Here is a 23,750-nt window from a genome sequence, read left to right as displayed (position 1 = left end):
CTATATGAGTAGCTAACAATTGACATTTTAAGATTATAATGTGTGTATATGTGTGTATTATATATATATATATATATTATTTTCTTTTTGACATAAATTATAGAGAATATATAAATTAAATAATACAAATAGAAAATTATATTAGTAAATATAACAATTGAAATTAAATGGCAATGAGAGCCGTACGCGGATCGCGGTGCGTCGATTCCAACGAAATTTAAGATTTCGATATATGAGATTTTTGAAATATATTATTTCTAATAAATTGTATATATTCCTTAATAAAAAAATTAATTGTACCAATATGTAATTACTTAGTTTTTTCAAGTATAATTCTCTACAAACTTCTGTAATCGGTGTCAGAAACAGCTGGTATTCCGCCTGGAATAGTCTCGGTTCTCTGCAGGGTGTATTTATCCGTGATGGTGCCTATATCATTGATATCCAGAGTAATCGATATATTGATAGTCGGATAAATCAGGAACGAGAAAATATTTATAAAATAAAATAAAAAATTAAGTAAAAAATTCAAATTTATTTAAAAATTATAATTAAATATAATGGCTCCGCGGCCTCTTCCTCTTTCTACTCCTCCTCTTCTCATTCCTCTTCCTTCTCTTCTCATTCCTCTTCCTCCTCTGCTTCCCATTCCTCTTCCTCCTCTGCTTCCCATTCCTCTTCCTCCTCTGCTTCCCATTCCTCTTCCTCCTCTGCTTCCCATTCCTCTTCCTCCTCTGCTTCCCATTCTTCTTCTTTCTCTATTTCCTTCTTCATCTATTTGGTCTCGCGTATACAATTCTTGTTTTCTATGCGCAGACCATTTATATCTATAAAACAGAGAGAAATATATATATGTATATATTATAGCTTGATAAAAGAGATAATTATTTTATATATTTACACACACACACAAAATTACACACATTTTCATGTATTAATATTATTATATATGTATATTGTTACATCTGCGGTCCGACTCCACGATATATCTAAGCGCGCCGCGACTCGCAGACATACTCGCCGGGAAATAATATATATGTATAATAAAAAATTAATATAATTTTTGTTGTTAATTAAAGTTCAATTTGAGCTTTTTTCTTAATTTATCTTATTATTTCCTGACGCGAGTGTGTGAGTGCGCGAGTCGAGGCGCGCTTCGATATATCGCGGAGTCAAACCGTGGATGTAACAAATAATGTGAAAAACGCTTGAAGAGTCTATTTCGCGTTTAAAATTATTGTAATATAATATAGTTATGATAAAGTTTAATTTTTAAAGAACTTCAGTATCTTTTTTATACAAAAATTATAATTATTTTTTATTTCTGTAATAAGACACAATAATTTGTAACAAACATGCATTATATATATAAAATATATGTATTCAAATATTTATTTATATAATTATATACTTATACAAGATATTTCAGAAGGAATAATTAGTGTTCTGGGACATGATTATATACATCATTTTAAACAAAAAAGTTTATATAAATACGTTTATAAAATGATATTAAAATGATATTAAAATGATATTAAAATGATATTAAAATGATGTGTAAGATATAAGTACCAATGCTTGAACATGCACCTATAACTGAACATTCATATTTTTTGATCTTTAAATGCGGATATCTAAACTTTCAGCCATGAACATATGTACGTACATTTAATATATATATACATTTCATATTAAAAATTTAGATATCCATATTTAAAAACCAAAAAAAAAAACGAATGTCCAATTGTAGGTGCATATCCAAGCATTTACCTTATTGTTAGTACAATTATGTCCTTTTGAATATACTGATCCATTCCTTTTGAAACACCCTGCATATATAATTATTATAACGTCTAAGATTAATTGTAATATTTTCTAGCTATAAACGAGTTGTATATTTTATTTCTTTATTAATAATTACAGGGACTATATTATATTATATGTATACATAAATGTTGTATTATTCTATTGATAAAATACGAAATTTAATCCAAAATTTAATAAACATACCTCGCATCGCGTTCGGCGCGCCTAACACCAGCCCGATGCTGTGGTCGAGAACCACCTGCTTCAACAGCAGCAGCAACATCATGTTGCTGCTGTTGTTGCTGCAACTCATCAGCAATGGATCTGAAAAAAATAAATAAATATTTAAATGTAAAATGTATTAGTGTGTTACATATTATTTATATATATTTGCGCGTACAAAAAAGGATTTACAATTCTGTTTTTATTAAATGATCTAATAAAAAAATTAAAAGAGTATTTAATATAATTTAACAGAAGTTATAACTTTTAAACATATCAAATAATATATATATATATATATCGTCGTCTCAATGTTCTTAATATTTATATCAAATAATATTTTTTGTTAATATAATAATAGCCCGCAATATATAAGTATTTTTATTATATATACATTAAAAAATAAAAACTTAAAAAATATAATAATAAAAAAAATGTTCTTGATTTTACAATATATAATAATATTGTATTTTGAATAACATTTTTAAAAAACGTTTTACAATTCTGTTTATCTTTTACTTTTTAGATGTGTATATTTCTTTTTTTTAATTATGTTTTATGTTTTATAATTTAAGTAATTTTTTTATATAATGTATATTTTTTCTTTTTAAATATAAAAATAGTTATAATATATATATATATATACACAGGGTGTCCCATTTTAAATGTCCCAGGCAAATATCTCGAAAAATATGGAAGATACGAAAAAAATGTTTCAGACAAAATTTGTATAACTTCAAGGGGGATAAGATGGTGCCACTGATTTGACCTTAGTCATGTGAAGATCATGTGAAGGTCACCTTTAATTTCTTAAATGGAACTACCTATTTTTCATTACATATTCTTGTAGCTTATCTCGAGAGCTTTCCAAAACACTATAATAAAATATTTATTCATTAAGCAATTTTCGAGTTATTAAGGTTTGAAATTCACAATTTTTTGACATAAAATGTAAAATATCACGTAAAATAATTTTTCGATCATCTTTCCCTAATACTTTTATGCACGAGATAATGAGACCAATCAATTGGTATAAAACAAAACAGATAATTGTTTAAAAAAGAAAATGTAATTTATAACATGCAGCTGCATACTTTTTCTTAAAACCAACTATGTGTTTTCTTTACACTAATTGATTGGTTTCACTATTCCATGCATAAAAGTATTAAGTCAAAATTACCGAAAACTGAATATTTTACAAAATATTGTACATTTTATATAAAAAAATTGTTAACCTTTAAGCCTTATAACTCGAGAAGTACTTAATGAAAAAATAATTACAGTGTTTTGGAAAGATCTTGAGATAAGCTACAAGAATATGCAATAAAAAATAGGGGGTTCCATTTAAGAAATTGAAGGTGACCTTCACGTGACCTTCAAATAATTATCCAAGACCAAACCAATTGTACCGTCTTATGTACCCTTCAAACCATATGCAACTTTTGTCTGAAACATTTTTCAATAATAGATAATCGACCCCAGACAACACGACGTCTAAAATCGGCGCATAAGACGTCTTAAAGACGTCATTAAGATGTCTTTTAGACATTTTTTTATCATTTGTCTTAAAAACGTCTATAAAATATCTTTAAGACGTCTTATGCGTCGATTTTAGACATAATGTTGTCTGGGGACCATATCACTTAAAATGAAACATCCTTATATATATATATATATATATATATATATATATATATAATTATACATATAACAATACCTTTCTTCATCTGCCTCATCATCACCACTGTAATCCTTTAATAAGTCTTCCAGTTCTTTCTTTCTTTTTTTTAGTTTTTCCTCTCTTTCCATCAATTTAATTTTCTTTTTGCGTCTTTTTTATCCATTCTATAATAAAAAAAACATGATTATACTACGTTTATGTTAATATATTTAATGTTTTATATGTACATATATCCCAGCAAACACAAAATGATAGTAACATATAACATTCAATACAATGTTTTATTACGTACAAGGCATGTTGCATTTGCACGTACATTGCAATTAAACTGTTGATTAGATAATTATAATATATTGATGTGTGACTCTTACTTTGTGTTTGCTGGAATATAATAATAAATATAAGAGATTCTTCACAACACACACACATGTAAATATAAATGTGTAATATTAATTAATTACTACTTACTCAACTTCTAATCAATCTACTAGACGTCCACGAGCGTCGGTGAGACAAAACCAGAGCGATTGTTGGTCCTTGTCTGACTCATCTGGTTCTCAACTCGGTTCTTATCCGAATAGTTTGGATATGAACCATATCACGGATTCGAACCATATTCTATATTTTTTACCGAGCGTTACGACGTAGTTCGTCAGGTTCAATTCCCGTCACTCGCACTTTTTTTTATTATTTATGCAAATTAGAATATTTATTCATGTAAAACAAAATTAATTCAACAATTTTTTTTAATATGCACTGTCAGAAAACAATTTTTTTAATGTACTCAGGAAACTGGATATAATTTTTATTTAACTTATAATCTGATTTTACACCTTATATTTAATATATTTCATTTTTTATATATTGCCTAAAGTTTAACGTCATAAAATTTTGTCCTTCTCGAATTACGTGGAACGCTACGCGCGAAAGGCGAAATCTCGTGCCTGCCGCCGCACGAGTCCACGAGACGCTCATCGTTGGTGAGACAAAGCCAGAGCGATGGATTGTTGATCCTTGTCTGACTCATCTGTTTAGTTCTTAACTCGGTTCTTATCCGAGTAGTTCGGATATGAACCATATCACGGATTCGAACCATTTACCACGCTTTTTACCGAGCGTAACGACGTAGTTTATATACACTTTCTCAGGGGGCGCATTAGTACACGCGTCCGCTGAATCGCGGTGGCCGCTCTCATGTTTCTCTCTGTATGGAGTCTTAGCAGAAGCAGAGAGAAGAATGAGAGGGGCCACGCTGCCGTTTTTCGTCCAACGCTTTTTCTAGCTGGTACAGTGGCGCTAACTGGATCCATTTTAGAGCCGGCGGAACTACGTAGCCAGATCCACTTTCGGTGCCACAGTAAAACGACCGATTGGTTCATATCCGTGCTAGATCCACTTTTTCGACTATAGCAAAGTCTGAAGATTCGAGTTCGATTCCATATGGTCCAACTTTTTTTTTATATATAAAATATAGTATTAAATATATTTTGTTAAAGCAATTAACAACATTTAAATTTAAAATTATTTAGAATGCTTTTTTTAAGTAAAAAAGTACCGGTCGCGTTTTTTTTTTTTTTTTTTTTGCTTGGTGCCGGAGGGGAAAATGCCTACGGCGCATACCTCGGGGTCGGCCCCGGGGTTATGTGGGGCTTGCACCCACTAAAAACCCCCCCATGAATTATTTAAATTGAAAAAAATCTGTAATTGAAATGTATTAATTATGTATAACATTAAAGAGAAAATATTTAACATTAATATATAAGAGGAATATCGTAACATATATATTTTTTAATATAACATTTATAATTAAATTTTATCTTTTTCAATGTAGAACGCATTAAAAGAATTCAGAATTTTATAAATAATAAAATTAATATGTTACATATAATTTTTGTTGGCATATATTAATAAGCATGACATAAAGATCGCAATCACAGTTTTGAAACAATTGCATAAATCTAAAACCAGCAGGTCTTATCACGAAAAAATCTATGTAATATAGATTTCCTGTAAATAACTGAAAAAATCAGTTATATTTTTTTATATCTCTTTTCCCATTTATTTATATATTGAGATATCTTTTTAATAAGTGAAAATCACTTATTGTGTATTATACATTTGACGACGAATTCGTAAATGTACCTTGCTCTATAATATAATTATAGAATACCGTATATGCCAACATATATGTATATATACAGGGTGTCCGGTAATAGTCGCATCAACCGTCGTGTGCAGGTAGAGCTAGTTAAACCGAGTAGAAAAGTCCTCTACCATTTTGCGATATTCTCAATAATAAGAGAGATATTAATTAATAAAGATCAGCCAATTCGCGTGACGACGGCGAGAAGAGACAGCCCAGTTTTATGTCGTTACTAAGCATGCGGCGAAAAGAAACAGTATAATGTTACACGGTTGCTAAGCGCGCGATGAAGCGGGGAGGAGCGCTTTACAAAAGACAGTAACTCCATACGAGTAGCGCTAACTTTGGACCCCCGAGTGGGCTGTCTCTTTTCGCCGCACGCTTATCATCGCGCGAATTGGCTGATTTTCTTTAATTTATTTCTCTCTTATTATTGAGAATATCGCAAAATGGTAGAGGACTTTTCTACTCGGTTTAACTAGCTCTACCTGCACACGACGGTTGATGCGACTATTACCGGACACCCTGTATATTTTTCTGTATTATATTTTCTTAAAACTTTATTAATATTATATGTCTTGTATTGCCATTGATAATAAGAAAATGCATGATTTTACAATTTCTTAGCATGACCGCTTTTCCTTTTGTTTATATCGTGATAAGTTATAACGATTTATGCAATTTATTTCAACTGTGATTGCGATCTTCTATGAAATTGAAAAATACATGTGTATTTTTCTCGTTAATAGAATATAATACTTATCGCGCTAAACTATATGATTTGCAAACATTTTTGATAATGAATCCAATCATATAGTGCAAAGGTGCAATAAAGTATTTTTTCTAAATGACAAAAATAAAAGACATATAATATTAAAAAGAAAAAAGAAAATATTGAAATTTAATTTTAAAAAATAATGCATTTTCCGCGTTCTACATTGTTTTATTATTTATTGTTATTTTTTATTTTCATGTTTATCTTACCTTTTTTTACGTCTGTTAAAATATTATTTATTCCTGCTTTCCTTTTTTACTTTATTCTTGATTTGATATATTTTCCTTTTATTATATTTTTCCTTTTTTTTCTTTATATAATGGTGCTCAAGATGATTTTTATTTTAATATACTTTTTACTTGTTTAAAAACCTTTTAACTTTCTTTTTTGGTATATTAGTTGTTTTTGCGGCACGATTACTGTATCTCGTTCGAGAATATAATTTCACTGTAATCATATATTTTAATGCTTGCATTCGATGATCATAACATGCTTCATTTTTATCTAGCCATTCAGGATGTATTTTATTCGTTGCATGCACACATTCAGTTACAATTTTCTGAAGAATTTTTGTAGATGCCCAATGATATTGCCACGTGCGATTAAATGCCATCAATTGTGTTTTAGTAATATCCCCCATAGCAAAAAATGTCACAGTGACATCACAATAAGCTCACAATAGAGTCACAAGGTGACAAAAAAATGTGATGTCACTGTGATGTCATTGTGAGATTATTGGAAGGTAACAGTGATATCATTAATCACAATTGAAGTGATATCATTGTAAAATGTCACATTGATATAACTAGTATATCACGAAATGTAACAATAAGGATAAAAAAATCTGTCATAGCAAGAAAATGTCACAGTGACATCATAAAGCTGTTGTGCTGTGACGATAAAAAATATATTTAATCGTCACAGCACAACATCTTTATGATGTTATAGTGATATCATCAAAAATGTCACATTGATATAACTAGTATATCACGAAATGTAACAATAATGATAAAAAATCCCCATAGCAAAAATATGTCACAGTGACATCATAAAGATGTTGTGCTGTGACGATCAACAATTAAAATTAGAAAAATAAAGTTTAATTTATGATATATTTAATAAATAATTTATATTTATTTATTTATATTTATTACTGCTATAACTCAATATATATTAGGGTGTCCAATTTAAAATAACACCACTTCAAATATCTCTTAAAAAATTCATCAAATAAAGGGCATCATCTACTTTATGACCTCCTTTGAATCAAACAACTTTTATTTGAAATATTTTTCTTTAAAATAGTCGCGTTCAGCAGAATGACTGCTAAGTTGTCATCTTGTCAAGACTTGACGTTGATTTGTTCTAAAAGTAAAAGAATCAATCACGTCACCGTTAATGGACGCTACTTAATGTAACCTAACCTTACCTAACCCTAATGCAAGCGTGACCGTGTATACTGCGTTCACGGAGAGAACGACCACGCATTTCGTTCGGTTCGCGCAGATCCCACCCGACTGACCGCCCATTTTGCCCCCTCCACGCCGTCCAACGGCAAGGCCACACGGCCAGACCCGGCAAAACCGGCACAAGGGTCCCACGTACAAGCAATCCAAACATTTTTTCGAACATTCGAGTTAAACAATAAAGTAAAATCATGAAATTAAGCTTATCTTATAAATAAAATATAATAATATTGTATTAATAAATAATTATTTCCCGATTCAGCGACTTTCGGATCTATATTTTTCTCGCCTATTCTCCCGTTGTAAGTTCGAGGATTGTCAATTGATGGAACTTAGTATTCTCAAACCAAGAGATACAGTTCTAGAAAATTAGAATTAATTTTCGTGCGTGGCTCTATAGGCCGGATTTAAAAATCACATTTAATTATTTTTAGTATTAATTTTTAGAATGCTTGGTATTAATTTTTAGATTTGAAAAAAGTAGAATAAATATATTTATAATTTGATAACGCGATGTTCTAATTATTTTACCTATTCCATTTATATAGAGTAAATTGCGCTGGGACCTTAGAGTGCAATGATACGGCATTGAGTAGCGTGCTCGCGTCTTCCCACTCGACCCCGACTCTGCCGAAACCTGCGCCGACCGTGGTCGTTCTCTCCGTGAACGCAGTAGGCGCGTACACGTTGCCCAAAACGCTCTGCAGCGTATACGCAGTCATTGTTGGTGTACCAGCACGTGTTTTTTATTTGCATAAGAGGACATTTTGACTCAAAATAAGTGATCTCAGAAGATCACTTAGCAATAAGAAGTGATTTAACACGAAAGTGAAAAACATCAACATAAAAATTAAGGTTAGTATATATACAATATTTTTTTGTCTTATGTTTGTCTTATATTTTTTCATATTTATTGTAACAAGATATCTTTTTTTCATTGTATATGTATATTTAGGGAAAAAAATATTTTTTGTGAAAAATATGGGTCGCAAACGAAAACACTCAATATTTTATAGTGCAAGACATAAACGAAGGTTAGTTACAAGAAACACAGTAACAGATATAAATATGATAACTCATCAGACTGATTCTGCGGATTCTATGGCAATAATTAATAATAATAATGATCAACTAATTGTTGTTGATGAGAATGCTTCATCTTTATGTGATTTTGATAAAGTATACTCAGATAGAAATCTAAATCAATCTTGTGATGAAAGTGATGAAAATAATATTAACTTTCTGAATGAAAATAATGCCTGTATGATACAAAATTACACGGATGCAAATAAGCTGCAAGCTATAGTCGATAACAATTATGAAAATCTGTGTTTAAATGATAACGAAACTTTTATACATGACATAAGTAAATGGGCTATTGAAGAAAAGATATCACATAAATCACTCCGTCGCCTTTTACAGATATTGCAAACACACACTAATTATATTTTGCCTAAAGATCCACGTACATTATTGCAAACTCCTAAATCAACTGAAATTATACAAATTGAAAACGGAGATTACTGCCACTTAGGTCTCGAAAAAGCTCTTCTAAAAATTATTAAAGAACGTAAAAGATTGAATTTTGCTCTTGATAACATTCAATTATTTATAAATATTGATGGTTTACCTATATATAAGTCTTCCGCAAAGAGTTTATGGCCAATATTATGTGCAGATAATATTATAAACAATGTATATGTCATTGCCTTATATTATGGTGAAGGAAAACCAAAAAATGCAAACGAGTTTTTAAAAATGTTTGTAGATGATGCTATTGCTTTTATAAATAATGGGATTGATTATGAGGGACAGATCATAAAAGTCGAAATTAAAGCAATAATTTGTGACGCTCCTGCTAAATCATTTATTTTAAATGTAAAAGGACACACTGGATATAATAGTTGCACTAAATGCATTATTGAAGGTGATAATATAGAAGGACATATATGTTTTCCATACACATCTAATATGATGTTACGTAATGATAAAGAATTTTTTACTGGATCTTATAATCTTGATTATCAAACTGGTGACACAATTTTAAAAAATATGCCAAATCTAGGCTTAGTTACAAATGTGCCACTAGATTATATGCACCTGGTATGTTTGGGTGTTATGCGTAAACTTATTATGTTATGGCTTTCAGGACCACTTAAGACAAGATTATCAAATTTAGACAAAGAAAAAATTTCTAAGAAACTAATAAAGTTACGCAATTATATTCTTTCTGATTTTGCTCGAAAACCAAGATCATTAAAGTACATCAAACATTGGAAAGCCACAGAATATCGGCAATTTTTATTATATACGGGTCCTATTATATTGAAAGGAATACTACAAGAAAATGTATATTTAAATTTTTTAACATTACATGTAGCAATCACAATTCTTGCACATCCTACTTTAACATATCAAACTTCTATTATAGAATATGCAGAAAATTTATTAAAACATTTTGTAAAATCATTTCAAGTTATTTACGGTTCTAAATATATTTCACATAATATTCATAATTTATTACATCTTGCTGCAGACGTAAAACAATTTGGTGCTCTGGATAAATTCAGTGCATTTAAATTTGAGAATTATATGTCTACGTTAAAGAAATTAATTCGTAAAACTAACCAACCATTACAGCAATTAACAAGAAGATTTGCAGAAATTGAGACAATACATAATAATGAAACATTCAAAATATATTCAAATTCATACGATATGGAAAAATGTTTTACACACTCTCATTATGATGGTCCTATTACGAAAGATTTCATTTCTGTACAACAATATAAAATTTTTTGCAATAATATTATATTAACTGTGATGATCCAAAAAATAATTGCATTTCTTTTGAAAATGGACAAATAATGTCAATTTTAAATTTCATTAAATCTAATGACAATAAAATGTATGCTATTGGCAAAGTGCTTGTGTTAGTGGAAGATTTATATACACAGCCTATTTCGTCATTAACTTTAAATATTGGTATCATGTCTGAATATTCTCATCTTCAGACATGGGAATTTGATAAAATTAGAGCAAAAATGTTGAAAATGCCTTATAAAAAAAATTATATTATATTTCCGATGTTACACACAACTGAATAATACATATGTTTAATATTAATTTGCATTTATAATAAAATAATTAAACGTAATTCTAATACTCTAATATAAATTGCAAATATTATTATTATTATTATCGTCACATTTTTATTATATTATAGATTATTTATAATTTTAATGCTGATAAATTTTTATTTACAGTTATTATAATGGCGTATAATATTGTGGAGTTCGAAGATGGTTTACAAATTGTTCCTTCTGAATGGTTAACTGAAAATAATAAGGAATGTAAATGGCCATCATATACAAGTCAAATTAAGATAAATAAAGCAATTATGAAAAGAATATCTCCTTCTGATGATTGGCAATTATATAAAATAATCCGTATTTTTGGTAGCAGCGGTTAGTAATATAAAAATGTATTTTATTTTTTTTATCAAAAATTATATAAATTAAAATTATAATATATATGTATTAAAAGTATATATTAAAATTTAAATTTTAAGTGATATTTGATTATAAAATATATAAAAACAAAAATCTAATTTTCAATATTCAAAAATTTTATACGTTTTAGATACATATGATAAAGCTATAGACAAACTTAAATTAGCTGAACAAATATCCGATATAGATGGTGATGATGGAAATGACCTCAAAAAATCGAGATATCAACGAGCAAAAAAAAATACAGGTTCCTCTCCTGATAATTCTGATACAAGTGACACTAGCATCAATAAATTAAAAACTCGCAATGATTTAGAGTTAGATGATTTTCCTAATACACCAAAAGCTTTAACAATAAATAAGAGCAAAATCTGTGAAATAAAGACACCATTAATACAAGGTGATAAGAAAATGAATCGAGTAAAAAAAATTTCAAGTTCTTCTTCTGATAATTCAGATAGAACTGACACAAGCAATGATTTAGATGAAGCTTCTAATATATCAAACGATTTAAATAAAAGCAAAATGACCTATGAAATAAAAAAACCACTGATAAAAAGTGATAAGAAAATAACTAAGCCTCTGATACAAATAAGTAATGAAAAAGTAATTAATATTCAGTCTAAAAAAATTTCTGCAGTTACATGTAGTAAATCTATAAGTTCACAAGAACATCGAACAGCAAATAAAGATGACCTTGTTCCACAAAATTCAGATACAATATCTACATCCAATACTTGTAATGCTGAGATTGATTTAGGTAAAAATATATCTGTTATTAATTTTAAATTTTTGTAAAAGCTTACCTATATACATATATATTATTAAAGTTTTAATTTTTTTTATTTATATCACTGTAAACATATATTTAAAATGGTATATAATTCGCAATATATAATCTGAGTAAATATACAATAATATGTGTCATCATTATTTTTGCAGATTTTCATAATTTAATTATCAGGAAACTAAATGCAGTATTGTTAAATCTTGCAACAATTGATGAACGTTTAATAAAGTTGGATAATCATATAAGAAGAAATGAGGATACGGATTCAAAAGAAAATAAAGATTATGATTTCGATTTGCCAGCAGATACCGTAGAACAATTACAGAGAATTGATAATCAATTAAAAAACAAATGTGTTGCTGCAGAAATGGTATATACAAAATATTATCATTTTATACTCACGATTAGAAACATTTTATTGAAATGTCTTATAAAAAGCTATATTTTGGACATATTTATTTATTTATATAATGTTAAATAATTTTAAAGAAGTTAAAAGAAAAGTAATGTTAACTTTTTTTATAAGAGAAAAACAAATGTTTATTATTTTGATATTTTTAGATCATAAACTGATATTAATTAAATTATTTCATATTTTTAGACAAGACAATTGAGCCTTTTAGGAGGTAAGGATCATCATGATGTGATTTCGTACATTGTTTCGGAATGCGGACGAGAATTTCGCGACTTTCAATGCTTATTGTTAATCGCCGAAAGTTTGGAGAGTTCTCTCGACCATCGAGATCCTCACGCGACGATCACGTGATAATCACGCATCAAAACAACCCCGATCACGTATGATGGGCGTTGAAAGTTTTCGCCGTCGATGACAAAATTCCAGTCTCAGTCTTATTCGAGTCACCGATCGACACACTTAGCTGTTCGTCTAACCGAGAATACAAGAGTGAATCTATCGATTCGTTGAGAGCTCTCCGTACTATTCTTTAGAAAAGATCAACGCCTAACTATTCGCGGTCGCGATCTGGTCGCTGCATTTCCGATCGTCCTCGAGTCAAGATTTCCGTCGCGTAGAGCCCGAATCCGGGCTCTCCCGAAGATCTCCGTCGCGTCGCGTGCAGCAAAGAGAGACCAGAGTCAAGATCTCCGTTCGTCTACTCTTTCCCGTTTTCTTTTCTTCGTCACCGCCCGGTTCGCGTGATTCAAACATTCGAGTGGAAGTGTTATCCTCTTTTCTTGTGAAAATAAAAACTAACCTAGTGAAAAGCTATTAACGACAATTTCTTTCCGACCTTCTCTCTATCTCTATTCCCGATCAGTACTAGTTCCTCTCCGAGTTTCACGCTCTCGCGGATTTAGTCATTGTCCGCGACATACATGATGAAACATATTTTAACAAATAAATTAGCAATGGAATATAGTTGGGCTGGTGCAAAATTGAAAAATGCCTTTAAAAATCTTCGCATTACTATATGTATCATAAGTAAGTATATAAATATTTAATCACAGAAATGTTTTTATTGACGTATTTTTGACACTTTATATATAGCATTCTATGCATGGTTATATTGGATGATGCTATTAGAACTCTAATATCATCATTCAATAATATGTATATCAATAGGAATATAAAATAATTTTGAATAGTATATATACATATATATATATATATAAAATTAAGTCGCTTTAAATTTTTATGTAATCTATAATCACACATATCTGTTTAAACTTGTTGTTAGATGCTGCGCGAACTTCAAGAAGCAATTTAACAAATAAGGAAGTTGAGGATATAATTGCAAGATGGCTAATTTTAGCCAAGCAGAGATTTGACCGAGATTTGTAAGTTATATATAATAATATACCTCAATTTAACTATTTTATCATCTTATCTCAAACTTTTTATTTTTATAAGAAACTGATTTTAAAGAGGGTGAACACATGCACTATCTGTTCATTATTGCGTGTATTAGTTTTTTTAAATTAAATACAACGTTTAAGAACTTATTGTTATTTTTGTATAGAATATTTATTGCAGAATTGACTTATTGCACCTATGTATAACAATCACATATTTCTTTTTAGGAAAAAGGAAGAACGAAAAAAGAGATGCGAAAATGAGGAGATCTAAACAAAAAAAGGACAGGACAGGTTATTAAATATAGTAATTTTAATATATAATAAATAATATTTGAACGTTTATTATTCAGTTCATTATTACGTTTATTGCACAGTTTATTATTATTACGTTTATTTATAGATTTTATAAAGAGTTTATTTTTGCATATGTACTTTTTTTATTTTGAATGTATTAATTTCATACACAGTAATTATATATATATTTTATTATTTAAATGGTTACAGTATTAAATACATATGCATAGTTGTAAGTGCAATAAAATAATTATTAAATATTATTTTTTAAATATAGTGTAGAACGAGAAAAGTTATAATAATATATACAGTTGAATATTAAAATAATATTAAAGTAATTTAAAGTTCTAAGTATTTTAGTATTTTTATGCATAGCTGTAGCATAAAAAATGAACAATCACTATTTTTATTTTATTAATGCCTATATATTAAAAAGTTATGCGCATTTAAGTTTTCTAACAATTGTATCAATTTTTTTTTCATAATTCTGATAAAGTGATAACTAGAATTTAAAAAAAATTACTTTAAAAATTATTTATTATAAGTATTATTTATATATATGTTAGTGATATAGTTATTAAATGTGATTAAATGATGTGATTTAACGTGAATGTGTATTAAATGATAGTTACACACACACACACACACACACACATATAATAATATGGCTTATATTTTTTGGAACGTATATGTATTATTTAAAAAATAAAAATGTAATTAAATTGTAATTAAATAAATTACATTTATTTGAAAGAAAAACGTAGGGGAGACAAGGGTTGATTGTAACACGAGTAAAAAGTAATAATCTTTAAAATTAATGAAAAACATATTTTATAGCAGCGCTAAAAAGAGATAAATGCTCGGTAAACTTGTATTGAACGTTTATCTCTCCTTTTAGCACTGCTATAGCACTGCTATGAATTTCATTAATTTTAAAGATTGGTACTTTTACTCGTGTTAAAACCAATCTTTGTCTCTCTTATATAAAACCCTTTTATGACGTATAAATTATATCACTATAACATTCCATTTCCTATCACAATGATGTCATAGTGACATCACATCTGTATAAATTACATCACTGTAACATTCCATTTCCTATCACAATGATGTCATAGTGATATCACATCTGTATAAATTACATCGCTATAACATTCTATTTCTTATCACAATGATGTCATGATGACATCACATCTGTTACAAAGCGGACATTCGCACGTCACTATGACATCACTGTAATTTTATTTTGACATACTTTATCGTCACAGAGCAATGTCTTTGTGACATCACTGTGATATTTTTTGCTATGGGGGATTTGTATATAAAGTCGTTGGGCGCACTAATTTTGTTACTGTTGGAGCATCTTCATCTTCATTTTCATATTCGCGATATTCTATATATTTTTCATTTTCCGTCGATTCGTCCATAGGGGTTTTCATCATATCATTACAATGGTCACAGTTGCTTTTTTGAATGCTTCGTCGCGCGATAAACCCAGCAAAAAATGCGACAGCATTTTCATCATAATTATCAAGCGGGTTGACATTTTCAAATTCTTCGATGTTAAATTCTTCGAGAAGAATAGTGTCATTTTCAAGAAGCATTTCATCTTCGAAGTCATCATATTCTATTACGTTATTGCTCATATTCATATTTTCGATCCTTTTTACAAGTTGACTTGGTTCATTTATAAGAGCTTCACTTTCTGGACATTGAGTGTTGCCTTTGTCACTAGTTTGTATGTATCCTGTAGAAAGTATGTGTCTAATAGACAATCGGATCATTCTTGTAGTTGGATTAGGATTAAATCCTCCGCGTTGTCTCAGTTTCGAAAATAAATGTTCTACTGAGTCTTAGTTGCATAATCCTGTCGCAAGTTCAAATCCATCATATTGCGTTGAAAGTGTTTTGTAAGTTTCAAGAATAGATTTTACTGTCACAACAAAACCTTTAAAACAAGGAACTTGACTTATGCTTTTTGCCGACTTAGACCATCTTGAGCACCATTCGACAAAATCTATTAATAGATTTTCAATATCCAGATTTTTAGACGATAGTGGTCGTTTGCCGCCAAATGAAATATTAATACTGTAAGCGTTGCATGCATCAATAATTTTATTTAAGCGCTCTGCAAAATCAGCTGTCGCTTGCCATGTAATTGTGTCTAATTGTTTTCCATGACCGGCTGTTTTTATTGCAGCTGCAAAAGTGTGGCTCAATATTTGGAATACTCTTTTCACATTCATTGATTCAAAATTATTTGGACGAATGTGCGCTTCTGTAATATGAGACAATAAATTTGAACCTCCTTTTGTGGCACTGTCAACAGACCATGTTGTTTCGAAATCAGAATACGATGCAATAATTTTTCCATCACAGTAAAGATTTTCATGAGTTCTAAAGAAACTTAGCAATCTTTTTACTAAATGTGGGAAATCAAATGATGCATTATATTTTTTCCCATTATATACAAAGAATGTATTTTCTGGATTAATGCCGAGTTGAGCGTAAGCGCTTTGATTACATGTACCTTGATCACATGTTAGAAGTTGCACATCAGCACCCGTTGCACTCAATCGGTCTAAACATTCTTTCAATAATATTATTATTTGTTCTGCTTTCATGCATTTTCCCGGAAGGAAATATGCTAAAGGCTGTCGCCATGGACGACGCGCATTTAAACTGTCTAGGCAAAAGACAAATACGCATTTAGATCTTTCCGATTTTCTTCCTAGAGGACCAAGATCAACAAGGCCTTCTATTTCATCTAGTTTTTGCAAATATTCTTCATAAGGTTTTATGGCCATTTCGTCCCATTTTAAGGCACACACTCTTTCCTCTATTGGTAAATAAGAAATCTTTTCCTTTAATTTTTGAAATATAAAATCACAAAATCCTGGCCATACGTCATATTCTTCCAGCCATCTTCTAATAGTTCGCTGCCCGGGAAAATTGCAACCTGCTTTTCTTAAGCGGCAGAAAGCAGCGGCTGAATAATAATACAGTTGCCTTGAGAGATTTTTCTCTTCTTCTGTATATGGTGCATTGGGTATATGCAGTTGCAAATTTATCATCGCCTTTGCAACAGGATGTAGATCTTGTTCATCTATCAATTTTTTTAATATTATTTTCTTTTGTTTATCTTTTTTTGACATTTTACGTTTTTGTGGAATATGACGTAAGCGATATTTCAGATATCTTATTTGCACTCGCAATCGTATATTTTCAGATTTTAGAGATTTAACTTTAGCATATAGCTTATGTATTATTTCATCTTTTGTATTAGTTTCTGTTCTATTTGTAATATTTCTTTTATTATTACACGGAGGAGGCGGGACTCTTTCATGCATCGATGGTTCAAGATGCATAGATTTCATTATATCTGTATTGTTGTTGTTGTTGTTGTTGTTGTTGTTATTATTATTATTATTATTATTATTAAACGGAGGAGTAAGCAGGACTCTTTCATGTATAGGCTCAATGTGCATCCATTCCATTAAATCTTCATTTTCTATAGAAGAATTAAAATTTAAATGTCGTGGCTGATAGCATCGTAATGAATTTGTTCGTTGTTCAATAAACTGTGATTCTGGATGCTCGTCTATTACATTTTCATTAATAACAGTAGACGTAGATAATGCAATAGCAGACGTCGATGCAATATTATTCATACTTTCTTCTCGTGCTTCTTGTAAGTAAAGCACTTGTTCCATTTCCATGCTTTTTCTTTTCTTATTTTCATTACTTTTATTTATATTATCAGATTCTAAAGAAATCGCTACATTATTGTGTTCATCACTTACGTTCATATTTTGAGACTCGAAAGGAATCGGCACTGCACTGCGTTTTAATCCTTTTGTAGTTTTATTTGTGAAGGAGTCTTCAAGAAAATGATCCTCACACAATCCTGCACGTCGAATTGAGGTGGGCGTCCATTTTTCTAATTTAGGATTTCCTGCAACAGAAACAAATTAAAAGATTAGAAAATTGTATGGTTACATATTATACAAGAGTATAGCTATTGTACTGTAGATATAATTTTATAATGTTATAAATTTGGTTTTTAAAATCAAAATTGATAATATATATATTATTTGAGAAATTAATATTGAAATGTGTTTTTTTTAGATATGTAAATAACTGTAGATAACTGTATATATATATATATATATATATATATATAAAGTAAATATATAAAAAAAACTATGTATAGAGTGTTAAAAAATAAGATCGATAAATTTTGAAAGGAAATAGAAGACTTCAAAATAAACATGTTTTGTTAATACGTACCATTTTTCTCTGCGACGTTTTGTTTTGTACTACATGGTATGAAATAGGAGTTTGTTACTAATTGTTTAACAATAAACAAATATATATAAGCGGAAACAATAAATTGTATTTTAATGTATAATAATTTAAAACACGTAATAAATACATTAAAATGATTCATTCTTTTTACAGTAAATGCTCAAAAATTCCTCATTAATTTCAATACAAAAGTGACAAACTGAAGTCATAAACACATTTCTCTGACTATGTATATAATATAAAACTAAACATTGTAGAGAAAAATAGTATTAACAAAAAATGTTTATTCTAAAGTCTTTTTTTTCTCAAAGTTTGTCGGTTTAATTTTTTAACATCCTATATATATACATATATATATTAGGGGGCATTCCATACCAATAAATCAACGACTTTTTCTCCGACCATTTTTTATTTGCTTCATTTTTTTCATGTTTTTGTATCTATTGAAATAAGTAGCTTCCATGCATTTTCATAGATTTTTATCCTTATCGATTTCCGAATTATATATATTTATAAAAATGATTTTAATTGATTTAAAAAATTTCTAATATTTATAACTTGAAGAAAAATAAAAATATTTTCATTAATAAGGTGGTCATTTTTTTTGTTTGAATGTATTTTTCGAAAAAAATATTGAAAAAATTAAAAAAAGAAAATTTAATAGTGTTTTAGTCAATTTTTTAGCCGAAATTATTTTTTTTCCTCAATGAGACTCCTACGATTTTTTCCAGAAACATTTATTACAATTGAGATTTCAACAAAGAGGAGAAAAATAATCTTAAAAAATTGAAAATGTTTGAATCCCCTTTTAGCCAATAACTCAAACATTTTGTTTTGAAGTCTTTAATGTAATAAATTTTTATGAAAAAAATCGAAGGGATGACGATATTTTTATTTTTCTTCAAGTTATAAATATTAGAAATTTTTTAAATCAATGAAAATCATTTTTTTTAAATATATATAACTCGGAAATCAATGAAGAAAAAAATTCAAAAAAGTTTATGGAAGCTACTTATTTCAATAGATACAAAAACATGAAAAAAGATGAAGCAAATAAAAAATGGTTGGGGAAAAAAGTAGATTTATTGGTATAAAATGCTCCATATTGTATATATATATTATTAAGCTGAAATTTCGTAAAAACTATAATAGATAATTTCAAAACATTACAAAATATAAATATTACAATACATAACATTACAAATAACATTATAAGTATAAAAAAATTTCTCACATTTCAAGAAATAATTGTTAAATAATAACTTTAATCGAACTGCACAAATTTCTACCAAGCATTTTATTTTCGTTTAATAAAATTATATATATTTTTAAACATTGATATTATTTTGATAATAATATTTATATTTATAAAATATGAATGACATGCTAAATATAATAAGTATTAGAGAGATATAGAAATAACAAATTATATTTCTATTTTATTTTATTTTATAATTTATTCTTATTACTTATTTACATAATTCTTAATACATATCACACATGTATTTCAATTTTACACAGTATATATTACACATATATGCTCTATTTACATCATATACAATATAATAAATAAATTATTAATTTAAATGAAAAAGTGTATAATTTTGATTTTTTAATCTCTTGAGCTTTCTCCTTTAATTAATAATTAAATTTTTTAAAAGTAAAATAACATTAAAAGCTTTATATACACTTTTTCATTTAAATTAATAATTCATTTATTATATTGTATGATATAGAGTATATGTGTAATATATACTGTGTAAAATTGAAATACATGTGTGATATATATTAAGAATTATGTAAATAAGTAATAAGAATAAATTATAAAATAAAATAAAATAGAAATATTTTAATTTTAATTTTTATATCTCTCTAATACTTATATTTAGCATGTGTTATTCGTATTTTATTAATATAAATATTATTATCAAAATAATATTAATGTTTAAAAATATATATTATTTTATTAAACGAAAATAAAATGCTTGGTGGAAATTTGTACAGTTTGACTAAAGTTATTATCTAGCAGTTATCTGTTATTATTTTTAATATTACTGGTTTCTTTTTATATATAAAAATATTACATAACTGGGCAAAATTTGTTAAAGCAGTTTTACATTATACAATATATGAGTCAAATCTTTAAAGATGAATTATTAATATTGAAAATTTTGTTATCAGTTATAATCAGCTGAGTTGTGCTCATATGTGTGTACGTTTTGCACTAGTCTATACGATATATTTTTCTACTGTTGTGTAAAATTAATTAAAAAACGTGTGAACACTTACAAAAACATAGGATATAAAGAAAACTTATAGAATTAAATATATTGAAATATTAAATTAAATTAAATATTGAAATTTATTTATTGAATTAAAAAACAGCTTAAAATATGTAATTTTGTCACAAGTTTTAAGAAAGGAGTCACAATTTGTAAGGGATTAATTATGAATTTAAAAAAAATATTTTTCGATAAATTGTAAGATGATGCTTTATTATAATCATTAATCATAGGCATATTAATCATATTATTAATTATTAATCAATGAATTATAATTGAGTTATATGTGTGAAATATAATTGAGTTATATGTGTGAATTATAAATGAGTTATAATATAATATATACACTGAGAAAAAAAAGTTGTTAATTTGACTAAATCGTTCAACAAATTACTATTTCGTTAATTGAACATATAGAAGTGTTTAAATTAAATACAACATATTAAAAATATTACGTGTATTTTGACTTAAAAACTTATATATGTTCAATTAACCAAATAATAATTTGTTGAACGATTTAATCAAGTTTACAACTTTTTTTCTCAGTGTAATAATTATTCTTTATTTTTATTATTAATATATATATTTATTCCCCCTCTGCCCCTGCCTCGTCCCCGTCTTCCTCTTCCTCCTCTTTGTCCGCGTCCTCTCTGTCCTCCCCGTCCTCTTTGTCCTCCTCGTCCTCTCTGTCCTCCCCGTCCTCTTGCAGTTATAATTGCTTTAGCAATTATATCACTTAATTCTGTGGTCTAAAACAAAAAGTATATATGAAAAATATAATACAGAGCATACATGAATAATAACATATGAAAATAAAAATATTTAAATAAATTCAAATATAATAACATTAGTTTACAATCACAAATTATTTTAAACCAGACAAGGTGTTTTTATAGATTTTTGGATGCTGAAAACGATGCTGCAAGTCAAGTTTCACCAGTACGTCAGGTTTCCGAAATAATTCAGGTTTGATATGCAAGAAATGGCTTTTTTTGCGATATTCGAGATTTTTATTTGTAAAAAAAGGTTTACGTTATCTGAAAATTCTGATCAAATGTTATGAATGTATATTGTTTATCCTCTATAAAATGCATTTTTTTCAATATCTTACTTTTTAGCCATGTTATGAAAAATTAAAGCTAGGAATTATATACTCCGCAGAAAGAGTTATCTACTTCTCATATAAAGCACCTTTCATATGAGAAATAATTTTCATCTAATCAGAATTTTCAAATAACGTTAACCTTTTTTTACAAAAGAAATCTTTAATGTTGCAAAAAAGTTGTTTTTTGCATATTAAACCTTAATTATTTCCAAAATATTTGATGTGCTGGTGAAAATTAGCTTGCTGTTTCGCGTATTGTAATATATTATTAAAATTATATAATTAATATTACTTATTATAAAACTATTAATTTAAAAAATATTCTTATAAAATTAAACTTACACTTAAGGTTATCATTCTCGACGTCGGAACCTCCTCCGTCGGCGTCGAAATTTCCGTCGACGCCAGCATCGGTACCTCCGTCGGCGTCGGAATTTCCGTCGGCATCGGAATCTTCGTCGACGATGGAACCGCCGTCGGTGTTGGAACCGCCGTCGGCGTTGAAATTGCCGTCGACGATAGTTCCGACGTCGACGGCAATGCCTGTGATTCTGCTGTCTGGGTTGTATTCTGAAAAAATACTTAAAAAATCATATATATAAGTGTAAACTTAAAAAAACGTGGATAATATCCGCTAATAAGAGAGAGAGAGAGAGAGAGAGAGAGAGAGGGCGGGAAGGAGATAAGAGAACAAAAGCAGAAAAAGTAACAAGCGATCAAAAACAATTATCAAAGTTTTGATCGTTTGTGTTTATCTGATAGTCAATAATGCAGATAGTATGCCAACACTATGCCAACTAAAAAGAACTACGAATTTTTACAGACATTGGATTGTTGGATAACAATATTCAGAAACCTGATCTTATTTTTTAAGCGAGCGAATCTTATGTTATATTATTACAGAAAATCAATATAAAATATTCTATCTGCCTCTCTTTTCAGCGCGAGTCACGTATATAATTAATCAATAAATGATAATTACACTATATATATATGTATATTTTTGCATATTGTACAGTTTTACTTACCATATTACGTACGCTTTCTTATCGCTGTGAAGTTAGCCCCTCATTATTTTAAAAATTAATTTTTTTTCAGAGTTCTGTGTAGATCTCCGATAGTTCCAGAGTTCTTGATAGTTTTAAGAAATAGTTCTGGCCATTAAAGACATGAAAAAGCATTTCAAAGATATGGGGGGCTAACTTCACACAGCCTCCCATTTTTGAAAAAAATTATTTTTTATTAGAGTTCCGGATAGATTTCACATAGTTCCAGAGTTCTTGATACATTTCAGAAATAGTTCCGCTCGAGAAAATTTAAAAAATCGAGGTTGAATATTCAAAAGTAGTACAACAAAAATAGTCATAACTTTAAAAGTATCAGTTTAATGCAATTTTCTTATTAAGATTTTTAATAGAACTCCGCGGGGGCTATCCAGAACTCTTAACAGAACTCTCAGAACTCTTAAAAAATTTTTTTTGTACTTTGAACTACAAATTCGACACATATAATCGTTCGTAACTTTTTCGCTATCAATTCTACAGACTTTTG

General features: G+C 28.4%; 2 protein-coding genes and 1 long non-coding RNA gene across 6 annotated transcripts; 1 reads left to right on the top strand and 2 right to left on the bottom strand.

Moving 5' to 3' along the window:
- Window positions 1-708: 708 nt before the first annotated feature.
- On the bottom strand, window positions 709-4,378 carry LOC145947120 (uncharacterized). Its single transcript, XR_014427124.1, has 4 exons — window positions 4,178-4,378; window positions 3,746-3,873; window positions 2,011-2,130; window positions 709-827 (listed from the first exon to the last, which is right to left on the bottom strand). It is a non-coding gene; the product is annotated as an uncharacterized LOC145947120 (long non-coding RNA).
- A 2,604-nt stretch (window positions 4,379-6,982) lies between these two features.
- On the bottom strand, window positions 6,983-16,288 carry LOC145933218 (uncharacterized). The gene is made up of 2 exons (XM_083032784.1): window positions 15,813-16,288; window positions 6,983-7,253 (listed from the first exon to the last, which is right to left on the bottom strand). Exons 1-2 carry the CDS (start codon window positions 16,286-16,288, stop codon window positions 6,983-6,985), a joined length of 747 nt encoding a protein of 248 aa, XP_082888910.1.
- On the top strand, window positions 8,283-14,907 carry LOC145949095 (uncharacterized). 4 transcript variants are annotated; one of them, XM_083058808.1, is made up of 8 exons: window positions 8,283-8,948; window positions 9,049-9,127; window positions 11,360-11,560; window positions 11,736-12,365; window positions 12,548-12,765; window positions 12,997-13,836; window positions 14,093-14,192; window positions 14,436-14,907. In XM_083058808.1, the coding sequence occupies exons 3-6, from the start codon at window positions 11,368-11,370 to the stop codon at window positions 13,159-13,161; spliced, it is 1,206 nt and encodes a 401-aa protein (XP_082914934.1). In that variant the 5' UTR covers window positions 8,283-8,948; window positions 9,049-9,127; window positions 11,360-11,367; the 3' UTR covers window positions 13,162-13,836; window positions 14,093-14,192; window positions 14,436-14,907. The 4 variants fall into 4 exon arrangements, with proteins under 4 accessions (XP_082914934.1, XP_082914935.1, XP_082914933.1 ...); XM_083058809.1 differs by lacking the exon at window positions 9,049-9,127; XM_083058810.1 differs by lacking the exons at window positions 8,283-8,948; window positions 9,049-9,127 and adding an exon at window positions 10,320-10,442.
- Window positions 16,289-23,750: the final 7,462 nt, after the last annotated feature.

The sequence above is a fragment of the Prenolepis imparis genome, unplaced genomic scaffold (genome assembly GCF_030444845.1).
Source record: "Prenolepis imparis isolate NDT839.2.m4 unplaced genomic scaffold, iyPreImpa1.0 SCAF_2, whole genome shotgun sequence".
In the NCBI taxonomy this organism is placed as follows: domain Eukaryota; kingdom Metazoa; phylum Arthropoda; class Insecta; order Hymenoptera; family Formicidae; genus Prenolepis; species Prenolepis imparis.
The sequence above is the reverse complement of the archived record's forward strand: the minus strand, read 5'-3'. Positions and strand labels throughout refer to the sequence as shown.

Coding starts and splice junctions, on each gene's coding strand:
- LOC145949095 (XM_083058807.1), top strand. CDS start 9,162: ATGATAACTCATCAGACTGATTCTGCGGATTCTATGGCAATAATTAAT.
- LOC145933218 (XM_083032784.1), bottom strand. CDS start 16,288: ATGATCCGATTGTCTATTAGACACATACTTTCTACAGGATACATACAA. Junction 7,254..15,812: donor ACTTTATATACAAATCCCCC/ATAGCAAAAAAT, acceptor GGGGGATATTAC/TAAAACACAATTGATGGCAT.